The sequence below is a fragment of the Neoarius graeffei genome, chromosome 9 (assembly GCF_027579695.1).
Source record: "Neoarius graeffei isolate fNeoGra1 chromosome 9, fNeoGra1.pri, whole genome shotgun sequence".
NCBI classification, from domain to species: domain Eukaryota; kingdom Metazoa; phylum Chordata; class Actinopteri; order Siluriformes; family Ariidae; genus Neoarius; species Neoarius graeffei.
In genome coordinates this window covers 69,517,818-69,544,619 of record NC_083577.1, presented here as the reverse complement: position 1 = coordinate 69,544,619, position 26,802 = coordinate 69,517,818, and the positions used below count along the sequence as shown (strand labels likewise).

Sequence of the window (26,802 nt, the reverse complement as noted above, 5' to 3'; positions counted from 1 at the left end):
TAGCGTGCCCAACACTGGTTATTACAGATTTACTACATAATTGTATGTAAGGAAATCTTAGCTCCTCTAAAGAGCTCTTTAGTTGCACTTAAGTCAAGTTAATTTGTATAGCGCTTTTAACAATAAACATTGTCGCAAAGCAGCTTTACAGAATTTGAACGACTTAAAATACGAGCTAATTTTATCCCTAATCTATCCCCAATGAGCAAGCCTGTGGCGACGGTGGCAAGGAAAAACTCCCTCAGATGACATGAGGAAGAAACCTCGAGAGGAACCAGGCTCAAAAGGGAACCCATCCCCATCCGGGCAACAACAGACAACATGACTATAACATTAACAGTCCGAACATAAAGTCAGCTTCGTTGATGCTATAAACCCCCCACCGACGGAAACCCGAGCGCAAAACTGTTCACGACAACCATAGTCCCAAAGTCAGCAAGTCAACTGCAGTCCCCAGCCACAAAAGCACCACTGCAAGAGTCCAGAGCGTCCTCCAGGCGCGACCCCCAACTGTCCACATGAGGCCGCCCTCCACAGGAGCGATGTGATGAGACTCCAACCAGACACAGGGCTCCAGGATGGATCAGGCAGGTCCGAGGAGCAGAAGAGGTCAGCATCTCGATCCCAGGACCGACATGTAACTGAGAGGGACAGGTTTGGGGGGGAGAGAAAAAAAAAAAACACAGGTTGTTAGGTATGCCCAATGTCACCTGAATAAGTAGGAACAGTATACATATTGCACTGAGTACAAGCAGGGACTCTGGCAACTAACTATGACAGCATAACTAAAAGGAGAGAGCCAGAAGGTAACACGGGCATGAGGGAGCCCCGGGACATAAAGCAGCCAGCCACTACACTGTCAACAAACTCGAGTGAGCAAGCGAATGGGGACTGACAGCATCCATACATCCCAGTTTACCAAAACACTCTGTCTGACGACCCTCCAGATCTACACCTTTACCTCATAAACACCATTAACAAAAGGCTTGACTAAACAGATATGTTTTCAGCCTAGACTTAAATGCTGAGACTGTGTCTAATTCCCAAACACTACTTGGAAGGCTGTTCCATAACAGTGGGGCTTTGTAAGAAAAGGCTCTGCCCCCGATGTAGCCTTCACTACACGAGGTACCAGCAGATAGCCTGTACTTTCTGATCTAAGTAGGCGTGGCGGGTCATAGAGGACCAGAAGTTCACTCAGGTACTGTGGTGCGAGACCATTCAGTGCTGTTAAAGGTCAATAGTAGTACTTTTATAATCAATACGAAATTTGATTTGGAGCCAGTGCAGTGTGGATAAGACAGAGGTGATGTGGTCATATTTTCTAGTTCTAGTAAGGACTCTTGGTGCTGCATTTTGAACTAACTGGAGCTTGTTTATGCACTTATTGAACATCCAGACAGTAAGGCGTTACAATAATCCAACCTGGAGGTAACGAAAGCATGAACTAGTTTTTCTGTGTCGTGTAGTAACATTAAATTTCCTATCTTAGCAATATTTCTGAGATGAAAGAAAACTATCTGGGTAATGTTATCAATTTGATTTTCGAATGAAAGACTGGGGTCAATAATCACTCCGAGGTCTTTTACTGCTGCACGTGAAGAAACAGAAAGGCCATCCAGAGTTACTGTGTAATCAGAAAATTTACTTCTAGCTGCATGTGGTCCTAGTACAAGTACTTCAGAGTTAAGCAGAAGGAAGTTAATAAGCATCCAGTGTCTAATGTCCTTTACACATTCCTCAATTCTATTAAGCTGGTGTCTCTCATCAGGTTTTCCAGAAACATACAACTGTGTGTCATCAGCATAACAGTGGAAACTAATATAATGTTTACGAATAATATCACCCAGAGGTAACATATATAAAGAAAAAAGCAGTGGACCCAAGACAGAACCTTGTGGAACACCAAACTTTACCTCAGTACGTCTAGAAATATCACCCTTTACATCAACATACTGATAGCGATCAGTTAAATAAGACCTGAGCCAAGAGAGGGCCGTTCCCTTAACTCCCACAACATTTTCTAGTCTATCCAGGAGAATGGAATGATCAATGCTATCAAATGCTGCGCTAAGGTCAAGCAACACAAGCAGCGAGACACAGCCCTGATCAGACACCAACAGTAGGTCGTTTACTACTTTAACCAGAGCTGTCTCTGTGCTATGATGAGGTCTAAATCCTGACTGATACATTTCATGGATGTTATTCCTACGTAAATATAAGCATAACTGCTGTGCCACAGCTTTTCAAGGATCTTGGAGATAAAGGGGAGGTTTGATATTGGCCGATAATTGGACAACTGACAGGGATCAAGGTCAGTTTTTTTAATCAGGGGTTTGATAACTGCTAGTTTAAAGGATTTGGGTACATAGCCAATCGTAAGAGAAGAATATGTTATTTTTAGAAGCGGTTCTATTACTTGAGGTATTATCTGTTTGAATAGATGTGTAGGTAAGGGCTCTAGTACACAAGTTGAGGCTTAAAAACAATAAAAAAAAAAAGTGCTACCGGGTGAGGTTTGTTTTGCCTGGCATCGCTTGTTCATTTTACTGTGATTATCTCATCTCATCTCATCATCTCTAGCCGCTTTATCCTTCTACAGGGTCGCAGGCAAGCTGGAGCCTATCCCAGCTGACTACGGGCGAAAGGCGGGGTACACCCTGGACAAGTCGCCAGGTCATCACAGGGCTGACACATAGACACAGACAACCATTCACACTCACATTCACACCTACAGTCAATTTAGAGTCACCAGTTAACCTAACCTGCATGACTGTGGGGGGAAACCGGAGCACCCGGAGGAAACCCACGCGGACACGGGGAGAACATGCAAACTCCACACAGAAAGGCCCTCATCGGCCACGGGGCTCGAACCCGGACCTTCTTGCTGTGAGGCGACAGTGCTAACCACTACACCACCGTGCCGCCCTACTGTGATTATATTTGTGTTATTTCTATTTTATTTGCTTTTGTAAAGCACTTTGTGACTTTTGTCTGTGAAAAGTGCTATATAAATAAATTTTACGTACTTACTCACTCAGGACCACATTACCGGAGAGGACATTTTTGACAGACAAGTTACCTTATTAAATATATCCTTGTTACCATATGAGTACCCATTTGTGGTTAACTTTGTTGGCAATAATTCTTCAAGTATGGATTGAGGCTCCAACTAAACTATTCAGGGGCTGTAAGCTAGCTTAAAATTAGGATTGGCAACCTCTTCAGACTAGACCTAATAAGGTTGAAACATTAAAAAAAATGGTAAAAAATGGGGGTTACTTAACAGTATGTCAGACTGGCATGTGCATGTACAACCCCGATTCCAAAAAAGTTGGGACAAAGTACAAATTGTAAATAAAAACTGAATGCAATGATGTAGAAGTTTCAAAATTCCATATTTTATTCAGAATAGAACATAGATGACATATCAAATGTTTAAACTGAGAAAATGTATCATTTAAAGAGAAAAATTAGGTGATTTTAAATTTCATGACAACAACACATCTCAAAAAAGTTGGGACAAGGCCATGTTTACCACTGTGAGACATCCCCTTTTCTCTTTACAACAGTCTGTAAACGTCTGGGGACTGAGGAGACAAGTTGCTCAAGTTTAGGGATAGGAATGTTAACCCATTCTTGTCTAATGTAGGATTCTAGTTGCTCAACTGTCTTAGGTCATATCTTCCGTTTTATGATGCGCCAAATGTTTTCTATGGGTGAAAGATCTGGACTGCAGGCTGGCCAGTTCAGTACCTGGACCCTTCTTCTACGCAGCCATAATGCTGTAATTGATGCAGTATGTGGTTTGGCATTGTCATGTTGGAAAATGCAAGGTCTTCCCTGAAAGAGACGTCGTCTGGATGGGAGCATATGTTGCTCTAGAACCTGGATATACCTTTCAGCATTGATGGTGTCTTTCCAGATGTGTAAGCTGCCCATGCCACACGCACTAATGCAACCCCATACCATCAGAGATGCAGGCTTCTGAACTGAGCGCCGATAACAACTCGGGTCGTCCTTCTCCTCTTTAGTCTGAATGACACGGCGTCCCTGATTTCCATAAAGAACTTCAAATTTTGATTCGTCTGACCACAGAACAGTTTCCCACTTTGCCACAGTCCATTTTAAATGAGCCTTGGCCCAGAGAAGACGTCTGCGCTTCTAGATCGTCTTTAGATACGGCTTCTTCTTTGAACTATAGAGTTTTAGCTGGCAACGGCGGACGGCATGGTGAATTGTGTTCACAGATAATGTTCTCTGGAAATATTCCTGAGCCCATTTTGTGATTTCCATTACAGAAGCATGCCTGTATGTGATGTAGTGCCGTCTAAGGGCCCGAAGATCACGGGCACCCAGTATGGTTTTCCGGCCTTGACCCTTACGCATAGAGATTCTTCCAGGTTCTCTGAATCTTTTGATGATATTATGCACTATAGATGATATGTTCAAACTCTTTGCAATTTTACCCTGTCGAACTCCTTTCTGATATTGCTCCACTATTTGTCGGCGCAGAATTAGGGGGATTGGTGATCCTCTTCCCATCTTTACTTCTGAGAGCCGCTGCCACTCCAAGATGCTCTTTTTATACCCAGTCATGTTAATGACCTATTGCCAATTGACCTAATGAGTTGCAATTTGGTCCTCCAGCTGTTCCTTTTTTGTACCTTTAACTTTTCCAGCCTCTTATTGCCCCTGTCCCAACTTTTTTGAGATGTGTTGCTGTCATGAAATTTCAAATGAGCCAATATTTGGCATGAAATTTCAAAATGTCTCACTTTCGACATTAGATACGTTGTCTATGTTCTATTGTGAATACAATATCAGTTTTTGAGATTTGTAAATTATTGCATTCCGTTTTTATTTACAATTTGTACTTTGTCCCAACTTTTTTGGAATCGGAGTTGTATTCAAACGAGTGGCTAATTTGCAGGTTCACTCACTTCACAAGTACTTATTGTACACATAATCCACTTTGGTACCCTGACTGTGAAACAGCCCACCCATAAGAGACTCCATATTATTTTTGTGTTATAGAAGCACTTCAAGGTGCGGTATTTTGAAGTGTGTCTGTTTTGTATGTAGGAAAGGTGGTGGCCCTTTACTCCCGTTTTGATGTCATTGTAAGTAAAATAAGCAATCTTCCCTGTTTCTACACTTGTCAGCTACAAAAATGGACAATGACTGAAAGTAAATATGCACCTAATAAAGTGTAATTCAATATCCTAGAATTTCAAATTAAGTTAAACCTGTGTAGGTTATAGTACCTTAATAGAACCATATCAAACCATGACATATCAGAAGAATGAATGTTTCATGCATATTGTTGACTATAGAACCTGGCTGCTCAGAAAAATTACAATAACCTGAATATGACAATGCGAGAAGCCATTGAGGGCCGCTCATGCTGCATTGAGGGAGTGCTGAAGTGTTATCCACATGAAACCCTGGAGACCATCATTGATCGCATAGCTGTAGCAGAGGTAAGCAAAATAAATGAATGATCATTGTAAATTATTGCAGGAAGATACACTGGCTGGCTAAAAAGGTCATTATTTGGATTTAAATAAGCAAATTCTTCAGAATCTTTAATTTGATAATTACTGTAGTGATTAACGTGTTAATCACTTTTAACTCCAACTGATGCAGTGAGTAGCTTCTCATGTCTTAAACAACCATGTCAGAAGCTGTATCCCATGGTCATGGAAAAAATGTTACTGTGTTTCAGAAGAGTCAAAGTTTCAGAGTTATTGGCCTGCATGAAGCAAAGAATATAACTAAGTAGATTGCTGAAATTATTGGAATTGGCTGAAGAAATATCCAACATATTAAAAGTTTGCAGAAAAAATGTGGTCTGAGAAAAAATCTTGACTGACTGTGATCAGAGATTATTTAAACTCTTGAAGTCGAATCATAAAATATCAACAGTAGGACTCACGACTGTGCTTTATAGTGAAAGTAAGAGCATTTCCACAGAGTGCAACAAGAACTCACAGGATTGTGACTAAACAGCTGTGTGGCCAAAAGAAAGCCACTTGTTAGGAGGCTAATCAGAAGAAAAGGCTTCAGTTTGCTAGGGAGCATAAAGATGGGGCTCTGGAGCAACGGAAAAAGGTCATGTGGTCTGATGAGTCCAGATTTACCCCATTCCAGAGTGATGTGCACGTCAGGGTAAGAAGGGAAGTTCATGAAGCGATGCACCCATCACACACAGTGGCCACTGTACAAGCCTCTGGAGGTAGTGTTATGATCTGGGGTTGCTTCAGTTGGCCAGATCTTGGCTCAGCAAATTTATGGGGCAATAAAATGAAGTCAGCGGACCACCTGAATGTACTGAATGACCAGATTATCGCATCAATGGATTTTAAAATCAGGGCTCAAATGATCAAAGAGTGGTTCAGGAAACATGAGGAATCATTTTCACACATGAATTGGCCACCGCAGAGTCCTGACCTTAACCCCATTGAAAGTCTTTGGGATGTGCTGGAGATGATGTTACAGAGTGGTTCGACTCTTCTGTTATCAATACAAGATTTCAGCAAAAAATAATAATGAAACTCTGGATGGAAATAAATGTTGTGATATTTCATAAGGTTGTTGAAACAATCCCATGGCAAATGCGCTCTATAATCAAAGCTAAAGGCGGCCGAACAAAATATTGGTGTGTGACTTTTTTTTTTTTTTTTTGGCCAGGCAGTGTCCATTTTTCTGCACACATCTGAGACCCGGATGTAGCCATGTAAAATTTCTGTGTTCAATGGAGTGAAAATTCTGTTTAGGTTAGTGTATTTAACCCATGTTTGAAACTTAATTCAAATCTAGGAAAACACACTGCAGTTTATTTATGTTAACTTTAAAGTTAGAAAAGCTTATCTACTACTTGGATGATTGAAAGCTCACCCCCTACCCAGGCATGGATTTTCCTGAAGTCATCTGATCTTGTGATGGAATATCTTCTGTCCTCTAGGTTCATCGTCTAGTTCTGGTGAATGAACAGGATATGGTGAGGGGAATCATCTCGCTGTCTGATTTGCTGCAGGCATTGGTCTTAACACCTGTAGGTATTGATGCTCTTTTCTCTTAGCAACTGTAGAGGAGTGGTCTCACCATCACAGTCCTTCCCTGACCCAGGTATGAGTTTGCACTTCTCCCTGTACTTTGCAGCAAACTCTGGTGCTTCTTGTCTACTGTGCTTGTAAATATTTCATCCCACTATCTGGACAACTTTAGCCTATTGTTGGATCATGGGGATCTAAACTGGTGGCCTGGAATGATTACTACTGTATCAGAGACCACTTTGCTGGACAAGGTTGCTCTGTCCCGATAAAGTATATGAGTATGCGTGCTCCAATATACAAACAAACAAGTGTTGCCAGGCAAAACAAACCTCGGCTAGCCTTTCCGGTAACCTTGACCTTCACTTTGACCTGATTATCCCCAAAATTTAGTCAGGTAATCTACGGCCCACCTATCCTGAAAATTTGAAGTCAGTCGGTGCAACCGTTAACAGACAGACACACAAACAAACCACACTGATTACAATACCTCGCCCCGCTTACTCTGTCATGGGCGAGGTAAATATTATTTTTTGTAGCCAAGACACGGTGTGAGTTAGGAATCTGATCCCTCACAATACAGCATCTGGGCAGTGATCTGTGGTTGTCTTCATACTACATATACCCAGGTCTCACAAGATCTTTCACAACCAAAGACTATGAATTTCAAATCTATATCAGATTTAAAAAAAAAAAAAGTCCAGCTGTTCATCTAATATAAGACAAATTATGCCATTCTATTTTCCAAGGAATTCTTGCAAAACAGATTTTAAGGAAAAAGAAATCAGTCCTGGATGAAGAGTTTATGACTTAGTACACCCTAACAGGTAAATTGGAAATCTTTTGTTATCTCAATCCTGAGCTTGGGATGCTGTCCATGCGTGTTCTCCCCGTGTCCGTGTGGGTTTCCTTCGGGTTCTCCAGTTTCCTCCCGCCTCCCCAAAAACGTCATAAATTGGCCCTCAGCATAAATGTGATTGCATGGGGCTTACACTGGACTGGCATCCCATCCAGGGTGTATTCCTGTCTCACCCAATTTTTCCAGGATGGGCTCAGAATCCACTGCGACCCTGACCAGGATAAAATGGTTTCCATTGTCCCTTTCTATCCACACCAACAGTGTTTTCAAACTCCGAAAACTGAATCCATTCTCCAAAGTGAATAAATAAAAAAATGCAGTTTTTGTGTTTTGTAATGTGGATAAGTGAAAATGTACATGGCAAAGATGATGATTCCAAGATGGTGGAATTTACTGCAATGTATTTTCTGCATTATGTATTTTAATGTCATGTTTAACTGCTTTGTATACAAATATACAAGCAATGCAGTTTTGTGAATCAAAGCATGTTTTATGTTGATGTTTTTTTTAAAAAAAAAGCAAAATGGTGAAATTAAGATGAAGGAAATGACATACAAATCATGGGTGAAAGTATATGTGTTTGTATGTGTAACAGTTGTAAGTGCATATATCACAAACAATGAAGCATAAATAATTGTATTTTTACTTGTGTATAGTTTTTGTTCATAAATGTTGAAGAAAAAAGTGGATTTTTATGAAAGGTTTGGATAAATATATAGAACATGTGCATTTTAGTAGTGCAATGACAACCCACCACCTGCATAAATTATTTGCATAATTTTGAGTGCGCTATGTATTAGATTCTCTACCGTACATGCATATTGTGTCGCATCAAAAGCAGTTTCAGCATTGTGACTAAATTTTTTACAGACTGTTACAGATTATACATACTAATTACTGTTTGTGTATGGAAAGTTTGCTTTCTTTCCATTTCCCTTCATACCTGATTAGACTTCAAGTGTTTTTATATTTAATGTATGACCAATCGTGTTTTTCATATTTTCTAAGTGACAACAGTAAACAAAATGTTATTTAATAAACCAAGCCATGTTTCCTAATGTCATTTTGTCTTACTCTTGTTTTTATGTTTTATTGTATACCATATGCTGTATGTGGCCCATCCTATAATTGCGGGTACATTTCAAGTGTTGACTCTGTTAGTCATTGTCAACTCTGTTATCATTAAACTGGGCAATCCGTTAACAGGATCGGTTGATAAGAGTTGACATTTTCCACCATTTTGTGTCTTAACTCCACATGCGAACCTCAAACCAGCTACCCCATGGCATGTATAAAAACAGAATTTTATGTAATCATATTGTTTTTAAAAAAAAATGCATGAGAGATTCACTCCAATATCATCATAAAAGATTTGATGAATAATTAATCTACTGTTGGTGTAAAATCCTCAACATTTTGTTCAAATTAATGAGAGAAGAAACATAACATACCTCACTGCCTTTCTGAAGTTTCCCGCCGGAGGAAGTGACATCTCTCGGTGCAGGTGTCATGCGTATTATTAAAAGTCTTTGCAGATTTTATGCGGTTTTATAACAGAGTTGACAAGAACGTTGAGACGGATAAAAAAATATATTTTTTAAATTACTGAAATTTCACCTAATACAGAAAATAGACTTTCTATGCAATTGATTTTATAAAAGTTAATAGAATAAGCCCCCAAAAAGCAGATTGTTAGACTGAATCACTTCATGTTTATTCAAGTTGAATGTATGAATCAGGAGTCAAAGATGGCCAATAACGTGGGGGGTCATTTAATTAATGTTGTATGGATAAATTGGGTCTAAAATGTACATCAAGCATTGCTATCGGTGAAAGTTTGTCATAATTTGCATTATTGTTCAAAACTGATTCAATAAAGATTTCTTTTGTGGAAAATAACCAAAGGTTTATCTCGGAGACACAAAATGTACCCTGAATTCGAGAATGACCCATATAATAGCACGGTTTATATAAGAAGAAACTGAACAGTACTGAAAACCCATGCCCATCTCCAGCTAACAATTTTTGTGCCCAGAATGTTCTGAGAATGTTTGTTTGTTTTTGGTTCTCACAAACCTGGGTAATTGTTGTAACTGTTACAGGTGCAATCACGTTCTAATAACAAACTACATATGCCATATGGCCAAAAGTTTGTGAATACCTGACCATCACACTTGGATGTGCTTGTTGAACATCCTATTCTAGATTTAGTTTGCCTTTGCTGTAATAATAACTCCACTCTTCTGGGAAGACTTTCCACTAGATTTTGGAGTGTGATTGTGGGGATTTGTGCCCATTCAGCCATAAGAGCATTCGAAATTTCAGGCACTGATGTTAAGTGAGAAGGCTGGGCAGTTGGCATTCCAGTTCATCTCGGAGGTGTTCAGTGGGGTTGAGGTCAGGGCTCTGTTCAGGCCACTCCAGTTCTTCCACACCAAATTTGGCAAACCATATCTTCAAGGACCTCACATAGTGCACAGAGGCACCATCATGCTGGAACAGGTTTGGGCCCCTTGGTTCCAGTGAAAGGAAATTGTAATGCTTGAGCAAACAAAGACCCCCCCCCCCCCCCCCCCCCCAATATGTGTGTGTGTGTGTATGGCGGCACGGTGGTGTAGTGGTTAGCGCTGTCGCCTCACAGCAAGAAGGTCCGGGTTCGAGCCCTGTGGCCGGCGAGGGCCTTTCTGTGCGGAGTTTGCATGTTCTCCCCGTGTCCGCGTGGGTTTCCTCCGGGTGCTCCGGTTTCCCCCACAGTCCAAAGACATGCAGGTTAGGTTAACTGGTGACTCTAAATTGACCGTAGGTGTGAATGTGAGTGTGAATGGTTGTCTGTGTCTATGTGTCAGCCCTGTGATGACCTGGCGACTTGTCCAGGGTGTACCCTGCCTTTCGCCTGTAGTCAGCTGGGATAGGCTCCAGCTTGCCTGCAACCCTGTAGAACAGGATAAAGCAGCTAGAGATAATGAGATGAGATGAGATGAGATTCTTCAAAGTATTCACCTTTTGCTTTGATGACAGCTTAGCCTTTGTTTGTTTTTTTACTTGATGGTCCAATTTATCCCAAACCATCTCAGTTTAGATCAGGTGATTGTGGATCACCAGGTCATCTGATACCGCACTTCTTCAGTCTTCTTGGTTAAATAGTCCCTATATAGACTGGAGGTGTGTTTTGGGTCATTGTCCTGTTGAAAAACAAATGATGGTCCCATTAAACACAAACCAGATGGAACAGCATGTTGCTGCAGAATGCTGGTGGTAGTGATGATGGTTACGTGTGTCTTCAATTGTGAATAAATCACTAACAGGGTCACCAGCAAAGCACCATCACACCTCCTCCTCCATGCTTCATTGTGGGAACCATACATGCAGATACCATCTGTTCTCCTTTTCTGCATCTCACAACGGCATGGCGTTTGGAAGCAAAAATCTCAAATTTGGACTCTTCAGACTAAAATACAGATTTCCACTAATCTAATGTCCATTCCTTGTATTTCTTGACCCAAGCAATTCTCTTATTGGTCTCCGTTAGTAGTTATTTCTTTGCAGCCATTCGACTGTGAAGGCCTGATTCACATAGTCTCTGAACGGTTGATGTGAGATGTGTCTGTGATTTGAACTCTGTGAAACATTCATGTAAGCTCTAATCTGAGATGCTGTTATTGGTGATTTCTGAGGCTGGTGACTCTGATGAACTTATCCTCTGCAGCAGAGGTAAGTCTTGGTCTTCCTTTCCTGGGATAGTCCTCATGAGAGTCAGTTTTATTATATTGTTTGATGGTTTTTGCAGCTGCACTTGAAGATACATTCAAAGTTCTTGTGATTTTCTGGATGAACAGACGTCCTTGTCGTAAAATAATGATGGACTGTAGTTTCTCTTAGTTGATCGGTTCTTGACGTAATATTGAATACGGCAATTTACTGTAATTTTATTATTTACTACTTGCTGTTTAATGGTCTCAAACGCATTAAGAAGGCAAGAAATTCCACTAATTTTGTTATGTAGTTACTGTGTGCAATGGAAAACCTGACACTTGGGACAGTTCTCGGTGTAAAAAGTGTGTTCTAGTTTATTAATGAGTATATCAAGTATAAACTCCAAATTAATTCATTCAAATTTGGAGTGTGTAACCCAGTTTCTTACTTGATGTTCGATACATTCACGAAATTTGGATTTTTGTTTATGTATAAAATGGCTAAGAATTTGTATGTGGCTTATACTAATTGTTCATACTAACAATACCATCATAACCTTGTGATTCTGTGTGGTTTGTCATAATCCATAGTGAAACCCAAGATACAAAGTTCAGTGCATCAGGTGCTTCGAACTGCATATTTACCAGGGGTGTATTTGCTCACGCACCAGTTTCTTACATCCTGGTCTTACTTCGCAAACACTGTTGTCAGGTAAACAGTTTAATAGTTTAATGTACTGTGGTTTATTTTCTCAAATTGTTTGCAGTTACTAAATATATATTTGAGATGATACTTTTGTTAAACAGATAAAGAGTTGATCATTTTTGCATGCATGGCTGAGCATTCTTGATGGATCACTCGTGCTATGATAACATTTAACTAACATTTTATGCAGTTTTAATATCAGCTGCTCTGTAGGCATCTGATGCCATCATACTAGTGTAAACATGGTGATAACTCACGTGCCAATTGTCAAATACATTTATTGTCAGTAATCGTGTTTTACTATGTAACAAGGATTAGTAAACATGCAAAAATAATTTGTTCTTCAGACATAATATTTTGTACAGAAATAATTTGTTAATATTCTGCTTCTTGTTGTTGTCATTTTTGTCAAAGTTTTACATTGCTGTATCATGTTGCAGGAGTACAAACATACAGTTGCCACTCAGGTCCACCCCGTTTATCCTTTTGCCACAGAAAGTCAAACAGACTTGAGCGGGAGGGAATGTTGGTTCCTCAGCTTTGTGTCAGCAATACAGCTTCACAAAGGTTCTCATAGTATCAAGTGTACATCTGTTTTAACCCGTCTGCTCTAATGGTCTGTAAGAAATAGGTTTTATTTTGATTACCTGAGTTTTGTAAAAAAAAAAAAAAAAAGAAGTATGGATCAAGATCCACAAAGCTCTGGATCACAAAGGTAAGGCATTGATCAGAATTAGTTTATTAATTATCTGACTAAGATATTCATTTGAGACTTTATTCTTGAATATTGCAACAATCTCTTTCTGTATACTGGATTTGTGTGTGTGTGTGTATGTATATATATATATATATATATATGTGTGTGTGTGAACATCCCATTCCAGATGTAACAAAATCTATAAAGAGAGAGAGGGATATTACACAATTATGCAAAGATATGAACTTTATCTAAGAGTGGTGAATGGATATTTCATGAGTGAGGGAAGCAAACGAGTGATATATTTTTCAGCATGAGAAGATAAACTTAATATCTTCGTGCCACCATGTAATGTTCTGTATATTATATGGACACATCGACAAAAAAAATGCAAGTTAATCAAAAGAATTTTAATTTTGAACCGATTGACCATTTTGACAACACACGTCAAGTTAGCAAGAAAACACTGGAAGTGACATCATCAGAGTGAAATATCAGAAATTGTCACTCAGATCCGTGATGTATTTTGTATGAAAAATAGGAGTTTTTCAACACGATAAGATAAACTTCATGTCTTCCAGCCAACGTGTGATGTTCTTTCACACATTCACAAACAAAAAGTACCCAAATTTATCAAAACAATTCATTGATATCCTCACAAGTGACATCATATAGAGATTTATGTCACAGTTTTGGTTCTACATGTTCTTTTTTTTGTAATTCAAATTTTTATTTAAACACACTCAATAACAGCTTTCAGTGGTACATCATATAGAAAACAAAGAGAGAAAGGCCAGCATTACAAGGACACATTTTCTAAGGCTTAGGTAGCCCCTGTCCAAAAATAAAATATAATAAATAAATACATAAAATAAAAAGGGAATATCCACAACATTGTTCAAGTACCAATAATACAGTAAAATAAATAAAATAATATTTCTTAAATCAGGCTTCACAGTCATGGCACTAGTTAGAAGTAAGATGTTCCATGAAAAAATCCCAAAGCCCCAGTTCCACAGGACCTTTACTCCTTATCCTTGCTAACATAACCTCATAGGAGGTGGTCTCACTCATTAAGTTTTTCCACTCTTGGAGTTTAGGACATGTGGTTGATTTCCAATACCTTAATATGATTCTAAGGCATGAGGTTATTCCCACCATCAAAACCGAGTATGCCTTTCTGTTTAAGTCAAGTCAAGTCAAGTCAAGTTTATTTGTACAGCGCTTTTAACAATAAACATTGTCGCAAAGCAGCTTTACAGAATTTGAACGACTTAAAACATGAGCTAATTTTATCCCTAATCTATCCCCAATGAGCAAGCCTGTGGCGACGGTGGCAAGGAAAAACTCCCTCAGACGACATGAGGAAGAAACCTCGAGAGGAACCAGACTCAAAAGGGAACCCATCCTCATTTGGGCAACAACAGACAGCCTGACTATAATATTAACAGTTTTAACAGGTATAACCCTCAACTGTCCTCATGGGGCTGTCCTTCACAGGAGTGGGGCGATAAAACTCCGACCAGACACAGGGCACCAGGATGGATCAAGCAGGTCCGAGGGGCAGAAGAGGCCAGCATCTCAATCCCAGGATCAACATGTAACTCAGAGGGACAGATGGGGGGGGAGAGAAAGAAAACACGATGTTAGGTATGCCCTAAAAATGACAAGTATTAAATCTGTGTGGTAGGCTCGCAGAGACGAGAGTCTTTACATCAGGCATGACGCACAATGGCATGTTAATATGGTAAAAAATATATCATGACCTGCTCTGGCTGGATGCTTGATTGGGTGATGGGAGCACACTCCTCAGCAATGATGAGATGCAGATGGGACCCTTAGGCCTGGCCAAGACAATTCAGTTACATTTCACCGGGTCTGGGACATGCGACAGAACGTCTGACGGCCGATTCCCTGCAGGCTACGATAGCCAGTCGAGGTCCCCACCGTCTCCACCAAAAGATTTCCTGTTGACTCCATGTAACTCAGAGGGACAGATTTGGGGTGGGGGGGGGGGGGGGGAAGAGAAAGAAAACACAGGTGGTTAGGTATGCCCAATGTCACCTGAATAAGTAGGAACAGTATACATATTGCACCGAGTACAAGCAGGGACTCCGGCAACTAACTATGACAGCATAACTAAAAGGAGAGAGCCAGAAGGTAACACAGGCATGAGGGAGCCCCGGGACATAAAGCAGCCAGCCACTGCACCGTCAACAAACTCGAGTGAGCAAGCGAGTGGGGACTGACAGCATCCATACATCCCAGTTTACCAAAACACTCTATGTCTGAGGACCCTCCAGATCTACTCCTTTACCTCATAAACACCATTAACAAAAGGCTTGACTAAACAGATATGTTTTCAGCCTAGACTTAAATGCTGAGACTGTGTCTGATTCCCGAACATTACTTGGAAGGCTGTTCCATAACAGTGGGGCTTTGTAAGAAAAGGCTCTGCCCCCTGATGTAGCCTTCACTATACGAGGTACCAGCAGATAGCCTGCACCTTTTGATCTAAGTAGGCGTGGCGGGTCATAGAGGAGCAGAAGTTCACTCAGGTACTGTGGTGCGAGACCATTTAGTGCTTTAAAGGTCAATAGTAGTATTTTATAATCAATACGAAATTTGATTGGGAGCCAATGCAGTGTGGATAAGACAGGCGTGATGTGGTCATATTTTCTAGTTCTAGTAAGGACTCTTGCTGCGGCATTTTGAACTAACTGGAGCTTGTTTATGCACTTATTGGAACATCCAGACAGTAAGGCATTACAATAATCCAACCTGGAGGTAACGAAAGCATGGACTAGTTTTTCTGCATCATGCAATGACATTAAATTTCTTATCTTTGCAATATTTCTGAGATGAAAGAAAGCTATCCGGGTGATGTTATCAATGTGAGTTTCGAATGAAAGACTGGGGTCAATAATCACTCCGAGGTCTTTTACTGTTGCACGTGAAGAAACAGAAAGGCCATCCAGAGTTACTGTGTAATCAGAAAACTTACTTCTAGCTTTATGTGGTCCTAGCACAAGTACTTCAGTCTTGTCAGAGTTAAGCAGAAGGAAATTTATAAGCATCCAGTGTCTAATGTCCTTAACACATTCCTCAATTTTATTAAGCTGGTGTCTCTCATCAGGTTTTGCAGAGACATACAACTGTGTGTCATCAGCATAACAGTGGAAACTAATACAATGTTTACGAATAATATCGCCCAAAGGTAACATATATAGAGAAAAAAGCAGTGGACCCAAGACAGAACCTTGTGGAACACCAAACTTTACCTCGGTACGTCTAGAAATATCACCATTTATATCGACATACTGATAACGATCAGTTAGATAAGACCTGAGCCAGGAGAGGGCCATTCCCTTAACTCCCACAACATTTTCTAGTCTATCCAGAAGAATGGAATGATCAATGGTATCAAATGCTGCACTAAGGTCAAGCAACACAAGTAGCGAGACACAGCCCTGATCAGACGCCAACAGTAGGTCGTTTACTACTTTAACCAGAGCTGTCTCTGTGCTATGATGAGGTCTAAATCCTGACTGATACATTTCATGGATGTTATTCCTATGTAAATATGAGCATAACTGCTGTGCCACAGCTTTTTCAAGGATCTTGGAGATAAAGGGGAGGTTTGATATTGGCCGATAATTGGACAGCTGACAGGGATCAAGGTCAGGTTTTTTAATCAGGGGTTTGATAACTGCTAGTTTAAAGGATTTGGGTACATAGCCAATCATAAGAGAAGAATTTATTATTTTTAGAAGCGGTTCAATTACTCCAGGCATTATCTGTTTGAATAGATGTGTCGGTAAGGGATCTAGTACGCAAGTTGAGGCTTTTGATGTAGAGATTAATGAGAGTAATTCAGTTTCTTTTAGGGGAGTAAAACATTCTAACTGATGATCTGATACAGTTATATTGTTAACTACAAGGTCGCTTTCATTGTCTAACCTTAAATTAGTAGTTTGAATTTTTTGTCGGATATTCTCAATTTTGTCATTAAAAAAATTCATGAAGTCGTTGCTACTACATACTGCAGGTGTGCATGTGTTGATAGTGGACTTATTCCTGGTTAATTTTGCTACAGTATTAAATAGGAATCTAGGATTATTTTTGTTATCTTCTATTAGGGAGGAGAGATATGTTGATCTCGCAGCACTAAGAGCTTTTTTATACTTCAGGAAGCTCTCCTTCTCCTTTAATGTTGGGGTTTCTGTTTTATCTCCCAAAAGATATAAACGCAGGGATACTGGCAGGGTCACTCCTGCCCATGCCTCCAGATATTTCAGCACACTGTGCCAAAATGGCTTAACCATGGGGCATTCCCATATGACATGCAAAAAAGTTCCCACCTCTTTTGTACACTTCCAACATAAATTATTGTTTGTGAGCCCTACCTTAAAAAGCCTACAGGGAGTCCAATAATAGCGGTGTAGAACTTTATATTGGATAAACTTCCCTCTGGCATCTTTGACATATCTGCCATTTTGTGCTATGATTTGACTCCATGTATCCTCACTAATTTCACAGTTAAGGTCTCTCTGCCAAATTATTCTCAAGTGGTCACATATGCCACTAGTTAAAGACACTGAGTTTTGATAAAATGTTGATGCCTTGCAATTTAGAGGGTTTTCTAGATAGTCAACAATCAGGTTGGTTAGATTCTGTGACTCAAACCTTTTAATTACACAGTGTCTAATTTGTAAATATTTCCAGAAATCACCGTTTTCCAACAACTGGTACTGTTGAACAAGGTCGTTGAATGACATAAATGTCCCTTCTTTGTAAAGATCTTTTACAGTGCATATACCCTTCTCCAGCCATCTTTTCCAAAAAACCTTCTGCTTCCCAATCTTCACTTCTGGGTTGAGCCAAAGTGAAGCATACAGTTTTTTGTAGTGGGAGAGCTTGTGCAATTTGTGAACCTTTGCCCAAACCTCTTGAGAATGCTTAATAACTGGATTTATATCTTTATCTTTTAAACATTGGGATAGGGCATGCATTGGATGAAATGGTGCCACCAAGTTTGTCTCTATATTAGCCCACACTAATTCAGACCCATTTCCCCTCCAGTGATAGGTTATCTTAGCCATTTCAAATGCCAAACTATACAGCCTAACATCAGGAAGACCAAGTCCCCCCTTCTCCTTGGGTGCACACATTTTACTCCATTTAAATCTGGGTTTTCTTCCCGCCCATAGAAAGTCTCTGATTATGGTTTCGTATTGTTTAAAAATGTGATCAGGCTTACACAGGGGTAACATCATAGATATATAGTTAAATTGTGGCGCTATTACCATTTTAATGACATTTATCTTCCCCCAAAGACTCAAATTTAACTTTCCCCATTTTCCCAGGCTTGTTTTAATGTTTTGAAGAAGAGGCTCAAAATTTAGTGTCGCCATCTCACCTATCTCAGACGTTAATTTTATACCCAGATAAATCATGCCTTTAGGAATCCATCTGAAATTATACTGTGTTAGCATGTGTGGGTGACAATGCTTAGATATGGGCATCCCCTCTGATTTGGTCCAATAAATTTGGTAACCAGACAATGTAGAGTATATATCAATTAGGGGTGGGTATTGCCAAGGACCTCACGATACGATATGCATCACGATACTTGAGTCACGATACGATACTGCGATATATTGCGATATTCTACATAGTTCACTGAAAAATGTAAACGCATTATGCATCTTAAAATCCGAGTTGTATGTACATCAGATGATAGTGATAATTCATGGGACAAACTGAGTCAAAACAATGTAATTCTAATTATCCATGCCATTTTATTGTAACTATACAAGCGCAAGTTACAACATATTTGCAGGAACAACACACTGTCTGGAACACATTGAAAAGTGCAGTGTGCATCTTAGTCTCCCTGAGCACAATTATGAAACAAAGTGCAGTGTGGGTCAGTGTCCACACACTGAAACTGAACTGAAACCTCAGTGAATCATGTTTCTTCTGAACTTTGAGTAAATACTCAAAATAAAATGCAGTGTCTCACACACACTAAAATTGAAAATGCAAGATAAAGTGCAGCTTCTTGCCTTTGGCCTTAAATGACAAAATTAAGTTCACAGTTACAGTAAGTCACACATCACTGAAGTAGATGGGAGGACTTTGGCGCTGTCCAGTGTAGTTTGCTTCGGGTCGGGTTTCGGTGGCTCTGGCTGAGCTAATATGTCGGGGTGGTGTCGTGCTAAGTAAGTTCGCAAGTTTGTTGTGTTACCTGAATAACTAATTGGAGCGAAACAGGTTTTGCAGAGTGCGTACTCTTTGTCCAGCTCACTGTTTTTTTTCTCCTTTCCTTTGGAATCCAAAGTGCCTCCAAACAGTTGCCTTAAAGTTCGGCAGCGTCTCTAGGTTTACATTAACAGCCATGCTTGCTTGTTTTTTTTTCCTCACTGCAACCACCGGGAAAAAAAGAGAAGACGAAGAGTGCCTTGCAGTGAGGTAGCAGCACAGCGACACCTTGCGGAGCGGAGGTGCGGAAGTCGTACTGGATTTACAACCCGTCTGAAACATGATTTATTATTTGAAAAAATATCGATATTCAAATTTTGAGTATCGATATTGAATCGGAAGACAAAGTATTGCGATATATCGCCGTATCGATAATTTTGCCCACCCCTAATATCAATGGTGTTCATTAATGCAGGCAAAGAGTTATGAGGACCACTAGTAAGGAAAAGAATATCATCAGCGTAAAGCATTAGCTTGTGCTCGGTTCCACCACCCTCTACTCCCTTAATGGCAGGATTCATTCTTATAGTCACTGCTAGGGGTTCCAGTGCAATTGTGAACAAAAGAGGCGACAAGGGGCATCCCTGTCGCGTTCCTCTAGAAAGATCAAAAGGAGATGAAATAAGACCATTTGTCAAAACTGAAGCTTTGGGTTGATTGTATATTATTTTGACCCATTTTGCAAAACCAGAGCCAAAGCCAAACCTTAGCAGGGCAGAGTGCAGGAACCCCCACTCGACCCTGTCGAAGGCCGCCCTTGCATCTAGTGAGACTGCTGCCACCGGCATTGTGCTAGAAGCATTCAACCATATTAAATGCATAAGCCTTCTCAAATTATCAGTAGAAGACCTTCCTTTTATAAAGCCTACTTGATCAACATGTGGTAAAATGGTTTCAAGTCTTAGGGCCAGCACCTTCGCCAATATTTTTCTATCTACATTGATGAGGCTGATTGGTCTAAAATTCGTAGGATCTGTATGATCCTTCCCCTTTTTAGGTATCAGAGATATCAGACCTTCATTAAAAGACGGTGGAAGTGAGCCACTTCGAAATGCTTCCTCAAACACAATTGTCAATATTGGAGTAATTATATTAATATATTCCTTATAATACTCCACAGGAAACCCATCAGGGCCCGGTGATTTCCCTGTATTCATGGACAAAATGGCAGTTTTAACTTCTTCTTGGGTTATTGATGCATCCAGAAGAGTCACCTGATCAGTAGACAGGGTTGGAAGATTTATGTTTGAGAAAAAAATCTCTGGCTGATAACTCATTTATAGCACCAGGTGATCTATAAATCATAGAAGTCTCTAAAGACATCATTAATACCTTTAGAAGATGTTATAAGAGCCCCTCCTGCTCTTATTGCTGGAATTATAGGCAGAGTTCTGTTCCTTTAGTTGCCTAGCCAAAAGTCTGCCAGTCTTTTCCCCTGATTCATAAAATCTTGTTTTAAGTCTGAACATAGCATATTCTGCTTTTTTATTGAAAATGTCATGAATTTGAAACTTACATTTGCAAATGTTTTTAAATAAACTTTCAGAATAATGTCTGGCCAAATCTTTTTCCATAGAATTTAGTTCAGCTTCTAACTTTTTAATACTATCATTTTGCTCTTTTTTCCTTTTTGATGATTTAGCAATCAATTTACCCCTGACGTATGCTTTGGATGCCTCCCAAACCATAGCCACGCTCTCTGTACTGCCCATATTAATTTCAAAAAATGAGGATAAATCCGCTGCTAGTTTTGCAGAAAACACCTTATCCTGTAATAGAGATGTGTTCATTCTCCACCTGCTTCGCTGAAGCCTGTCCGAATGTATATTTACACACAACTCAACAGGCGCGTGGTCTGATAAGGATATAGCATTAATAGAGCTATCAACGATATCATTAACTAAACTCTGGGAGATCAAAAAATAATCAATTCTTGAATACGATTTGTGGCAGTTGGAATAAAATGTATATTCCTGATTTCTAGGATTGACCAAACGCCAGACATCTACCAGACCAATGTCTTCCATCAGCATGTGAATAGTCGCTCTATCCTTCGGTGTTGAGACGCCTGAATATCTACTCTTATCCAATATCCCATCTAAAACCTGATTAAAATCTCCGGCCAAAATGATTTGTCCCTGGGCATTTCCTAATATACTATTCAGTCCATGAAAGAAAGATGGATCCTCCTTGTTAGGCGCATAAATATTACACAGTGTTATTTCCCCCCCATTTATGTTGGCTTCTATACATATAATTCTACCATTATCATCCTTGTACTCCTTCAACATAGAAAAGTTCAATCTCTTATGGACCAAAATAAGAACTCCATTACGTTTGCTGGAAAAAGAACTGTAGTAAACATGACCAACCCAATCTCTCTTAAATTTTTTAGCTTCCTCATCCAATAGATGGGTTTCTTGAATGAATGCTATATCGGCTTGTTTGTGTTTAAGATATAGAAGTACCTTTTTCCTCTTCACTGGGTTCCCACAACCATTAATATTCCAGGAAACTACCTTGACATAAGCGCTATTAGCCATTCATATTGCAAAACAGAATTAAAAGAAAATATTGGTATGCATATTGTCCCTTGTTATCTGACCATCCTAATTGAAAAACATAAGTTATGTCTTTTGTACCACTGAGCATTAATAGAAAATCTGCATTTTCCTTTTTAACCCTAATCAACAAGACCAAACTGGTCAACCAAAAACTTCCCTTCACACCAAAGGGAAGAAAAAACAAAACAGAAAAATCTCCTCTCAGTAAAACATTGTCCATAACATAAACAAAACCTTACTTAGGTCGTGGAATGTCCAAGACGCCTACTCGGCTTCACAGACAGCTACCTGTATAAGCCATCCAGCCCCATCATACCTCTCAGTCTCCTAGCTTGGTGGATGTGTCACAGTTTATGGTAGTGAAGTGATTTGCTGCTCGATGAATTTCACCGCTTCAGTTGCCACGTCAAACTTTCTGTTCTTCCCCTTCCACGTAAACTTGAGCGTTGCAGGAAATATCAGACGAAACTTCACATTCTTGTCATGCAGTAACTGCTTTGCCGTCGCGAAAGTTTTCCTCCTCTCGGCCAGCGCTTTCGTCATGTCTGGAAACAGTGAGATACTGCATCCACTCCATCCCGCACCTCCGCTCTCTCTCGCAGCTTTTAAGACTTTATCTCTCCCGGTAGAACGTAAAAATCTCACCATCACCAGTCTCGGAGGCTGATCTTCATTGGGAGGAGAACCAGGAGAGCGGTGTGCCCTTTCAATTTCGAATTCCTTGTCATCAATGTTTATGCCCAGGCCCTCTGACAGCATTTTTCCAACGCATTTGATCAAGTTGTCACCTTCAATGCCCTCTTTTAAACCCAGGAGTCTAACGTTATTGCGGCGGCTTCAATTTTCCAAATCCTCCACCCGACTCCACAGGTCCTCTATGCGCTTGCCCTGCTGTTCGCGGCTATGCAGCAATTGCTGTGTAGGGTCCTCTACGTCGGAGATTCGCCCTTCCGCCTCAGTTAGTCGTTCCTCTGTGGCTTTCACTGCATTTTTCAATTCCTCAATAGTCCCTTTAATCGTTGATACATCAGTCGCCACTTTTTGGAGCGTTGAGCTCACTTTACTCACTTCGGCAAGGATGCTTTCCAAGTTAGCTTTCTGTGTGGAATCCCGCGTCGGGCTAGCTCCATCACTTTCTGTAGCAGCTGCCCCCTTCCCTCGTGTGGGCTTAAAATATTTCAACGTTGAGGACATATTCTTTCGCATGTAAGGTGCCATACAGACTGAAAGGTTAATACTGAATACTGAGTTATCAAAATACTTCAAAAATTGCGGAGAAATGACGGATTATTTTGGATTAATTTCGATGGGGTTTAGGACAACTCAAACTACGCAGCCATCTTTCTCGTCGATCCCACGTGACTCGGTTCTACATGTTCTGGATGTAGCTTATATGGAAAATACAAGTGGTGTATTTCCCAGTAAAACACTTATGTCCTCATATATAAAATATTTTTAAATAAATATGTTTGCCCGTAGTCAGCTGGGATAGACTCCAGCTTGCCTGCGACCCTGTAGAACAGGATAAAGCGGCTAGAGATAATGGGATGGGATGGGGATGTTTGCTTTGTTTGTTGACATTTTACACTATCATTGTATACAAGTATGTTTTTGCTATTAAATATGTCAATACTCTTTCATGCTTTTCAGCAAAAATGTCTTTGGATTAAAAGTGAAGAAGAAGAAGAAAAAGAAAGCTGACAAAGCTCTCGTCTTTGCAAACAAAGGTGCTCAAGGTATGGCCTCCACAGATGCACAAAATCATGGGAAGATGCAGAACTATTTATGGGGATTAACCTGATTAAACATATCTTAATCTTTCTAGATGAGTCTGAGATTAAAAGTGCTGCTGAAGATACAGAACTTCAAGTCCCTGAATGTGGCAGTGAGCCTGGCCCCTCAAACCCCCATTTATCTTTCCGAGAAGTTATCAATACTAAGAGGTGCATGGTTTTTCCTTATTTGCTTAATTTCATATGTGGTTTACAGTGGTGCTTGAAAGTTTGTGAACACTTTAGAATTTTCTATATTTCTGCATAAATATGACCTAAAACATCATCAGATTTTCACACAAGTCCTAAAAGTAGATAAAGAGAACCCAGTTAAACAAATGAGACTGAAATATTATACTTGATCATTTATTTATTGAGGAAAATGATCCAATATTACATACCTGTGAGTGGCAAAAGTATGTGAACCTCTAGGATTAGCAGTTAATTTGAAGGAGAAATTAGAGTCAGGTGTTTTCAATCAATGGGATGACAATCAGGTGTGAGTGGGCACCCTGTTTTATTTATAGAACAGGGCTCTATCAAAGTCTGATCTTCACAACACATGTTTGTGGAAGTGTATCATGGCACGAACAAAGGAGATTTCTGAGGACCTCAGAAAAAGCATTGTTGATGCTCATCAAGCTGGAAAAGGTTACAAAACCATCTCTAAAGAGTTTGGACTCCACCAATCCACAGTCAGACAGATTGTGTACAAATGGAGGAAATTCAAGACCATTGTTACCCTCCCCAGGAGTGGTCAACTAACAAAGATCACTCCAAGAGCAAGGCGTGTAATAGTGAGCAAGGTTACAAAGAACCCTAGGGTAATTTCTAAGCAACTGAAGGCCTCTCTCACATTGGCTAATGTTAATGTTCATGAGTCCACCATCAGGAGAACACTGAACAACAATGGTGTGCATGACAGGGTTGCAAGGAGAAAGCCACTGCTCTCCAAAAAGAACACTGCTGCTCATCTGCAGTTTGCTAAAGATCACATGGACAAGTCAGAAGGCTATTGGAAAAATGTTTTGTGGACAGATGAGACCAAAATAGAACTTTTTGGTTTAAATGAGAAGCGTTATGTTTGGAGAAAGGAAAACACTGCATTCCAGCATAAGAACCTTATCCCATCTGTGAAACATGGTGGTGGTAGTATCATGGTTTGGGCCTGTTTTGCTGCATCTGGGCCAGGACAGCTTGCCATCATTGATGGAACAATGAATTCTGAATTATACCAGCGAATTCTAAAGGAAAATGTCAGGACATTTGTCCATGAACTGAATCTCAAGAGAAGGTGGGTCATGCAGCAAGACAACGACCCTAAGCACACAAGTCGTTCTACCAAAGAATGGTTAAAGAAGAATAAAGTTAATGTTTTGGAATGGCCAAGTCAAAGTCCTGACCTTAATCCAATGGAAATGTTGTGGAAGGACCTGAAGCGAGCAGTTCATGTGAGGAAACCCACCAACATCCCAGAGTTGAAGCTGTTCTGTACGGAGGAATGGGCTAAAATTCCTCCAAGCTGGTGTGCAGGACTGATCAACAGTTACCGCAAATGTTTAGTTGCAGTTATTGCTGCACAAGGGGGTCACACCAGATACTGAAAGCCAAGGTTCACATACTTTTGCCCCTCACAGATATGTAATATTGGATCATTTTCCTCAATAAATAAAGGACCAAGTATAATATTTGTATATTTGTTGTCTGTGATTTTCTTTGTCTTAATAGATCCAAGCTTGTAGCAAAGATTTTGGAAAGTGAAAGCAAACCACAGAGTTTTCAGGTAAATGAATGAACTTTATCTATATTTAAACATTGAATTACTTTCTAGTTTTTTTTAATTCACTATCAAATGAAGATTTATTAAAGTAATGCAAATTTTGTGACCAATCCCCAAAGATCTCAGTCAACATCACAGAGGCCAGACAGCTCGTGGGTGAGAACATTGACCCCAGTGTGGTGATTGAAATTGGAGATGAAAAGAAACAGACATCAGCAAAAGAAGGCACCAACGCACCCTTTTACAATGAGGTGACTTCCACTAACCTTACCATTAACTTATCGTTTCCAGATCTGAATTTTAGTGTTTTTTGTATCATAAGTAAAATAAAACATTACCATTTTTCCTCCAACAGTATTTTGTTTTTGACTTCTTTGCACATCAAGAGATCTTTTTTGACAAAGTCATTAAACTATCAGTAAGTATATGAATAGATAAGAAAAAAATATTCCAGTGTCAAGTAGATGAGATTTAGAAAATATAATATGGTCTTTTTCATTCCAAAAGGTAATACATTCAAAGATCATGAAGAGCATTTGTGTGGGGGTGTTTAAGATTGATGTTGGAACTGTCTATAATCAACCTGGTGAGTGCCCCCTTATTTACCGTACATGACACATTTTTCTATTTTCCTTTGTTCTCCAGTTCATAACTCCTGTCTTGTCTGTTCCAGGTCATCAGTTTACCAATAAATGGGCAGCTCTTATGGATCCCACATGCGTCAACACAGAGGTCAAAGGTCATTTGAAGTGCGACATCTGTGTGTCAGGGAAAGGAGACGTGTTGGCCCGTTCTCAGAAGTTTTGTGACGGCGAAGAACAAATAGAAAAGTAACTTATCATTTTATTTGTTTAGAGCATGAGTAATCAGTGGAAGAGATTATCTACAGTGTCTTCCAAAAGTATTCATCCCCCTTGGTGTTTGTCCTGTTTTGTCGCATTACAAGCTGGAATTAAAATGGATTTTTGTGGAGTTAGCACCATTTGATTTACACAACATGCCTACCACTTTAAAAGTGCAAACTGTTTTTTAATTGTGACACAAATAGTAATTAAGATGAAAAAACAAATCTGGAGTGTGCATAGGTATTCACCCCCTTTCATATGAAACCACTAAATTAGAGCTGGTCCAACCAATTCACTTCATCAGTCACATAATTAGTTGATTAAGATCCACCTGTGTGCAATCAAAGTGTCACATGATCTGTCACATGATGTCTGTATAAATCAACCTGTTCTGGAAAGACCCTGACTCTGCTACACTAGTAAGCAAGCAACATGAAAACCAAGGAGCCTCCAAACAGGTCAGAGACAAAGTTGTGGAGAAGTATGGATCAGGGTTGGGTTATAAAAAATATCCCAAACTTTGAATATCCCAGGGAGCATCATTAAATCCATTATAGCAAAATAGAAA

At 39.9% G+C, this 26,802-nt stretch overlaps 2 protein-coding genes across 9 annotated transcripts in view; both read left to right on the top strand.

Annotated features, from left to right (window-relative positions):
- The window catches only part of prkag3b (protein kinase, AMP-activated, gamma 3b non-catalytic subunit), a 36,712-nt gene extending 27,949 nt beyond the window's left edge, over positions 1-8,763 (top strand). For 5 of the 7 annotated variants that reach the window (XM_060928840.1, XM_060928836.1, XM_060928833.1 and 2 more), the window contains 3 exons: positions 5,086-5,123; positions 5,337-5,483; positions 6,968-8,763. In XM_060928840.1, coding sequence (XP_060784823.1) covers positions 5,086-5,123; positions 5,337-5,483; positions 6,968-7,084 — 302 coding nt within the window. In that variant the 3' untranslated portion in view covers positions 7,085-8,763. Of the gene's footprint in view, positions 1-5,085; positions 5,124-5,336; positions 5,484-6,693; positions 6,765-6,967 lie in introns of those variants that run through there. The other 2 variants (XM_060928834.1, XM_060928835.1) reach the window with 2 other exon arrangements.
- A 4,068-nt stretch (positions 8,764-12,831) lies between these two features.
- fer1l6 (fer-1 like family member 6) overlaps positions 12,832-26,802 on the top strand; it is a 49,976-nt gene continuing 36,005 nt past the window's right edge. For both annotated transcript variants that reach the window (XM_060930166.1, XM_060930165.1), the window contains exons 1-8: positions 12,832-13,027; positions 23,488-23,573; positions 23,663-23,780; positions 25,338-25,392; positions 25,509-25,640; positions 25,745-25,807; positions 25,897-25,975; positions 26,063-26,219. In XM_060930166.1, the coding sequence (XP_060786149.1) occupies positions 12,993-13,027; positions 23,488-23,573; positions 23,663-23,780; positions 25,338-25,392; positions 25,509-25,640; positions 25,745-25,807; positions 25,897-25,975; positions 26,063-26,219 (725 nt within the window). In that variant the 5' untranslated portion in view covers positions 12,832-12,992. The remainder of the gene's footprint in view (positions 13,028-23,487; positions 23,574-23,662; positions 23,781-25,337; positions 25,393-25,508; positions 25,641-25,744; positions 25,808-25,896; positions 25,976-26,062; positions 26,220-26,802) is intronic.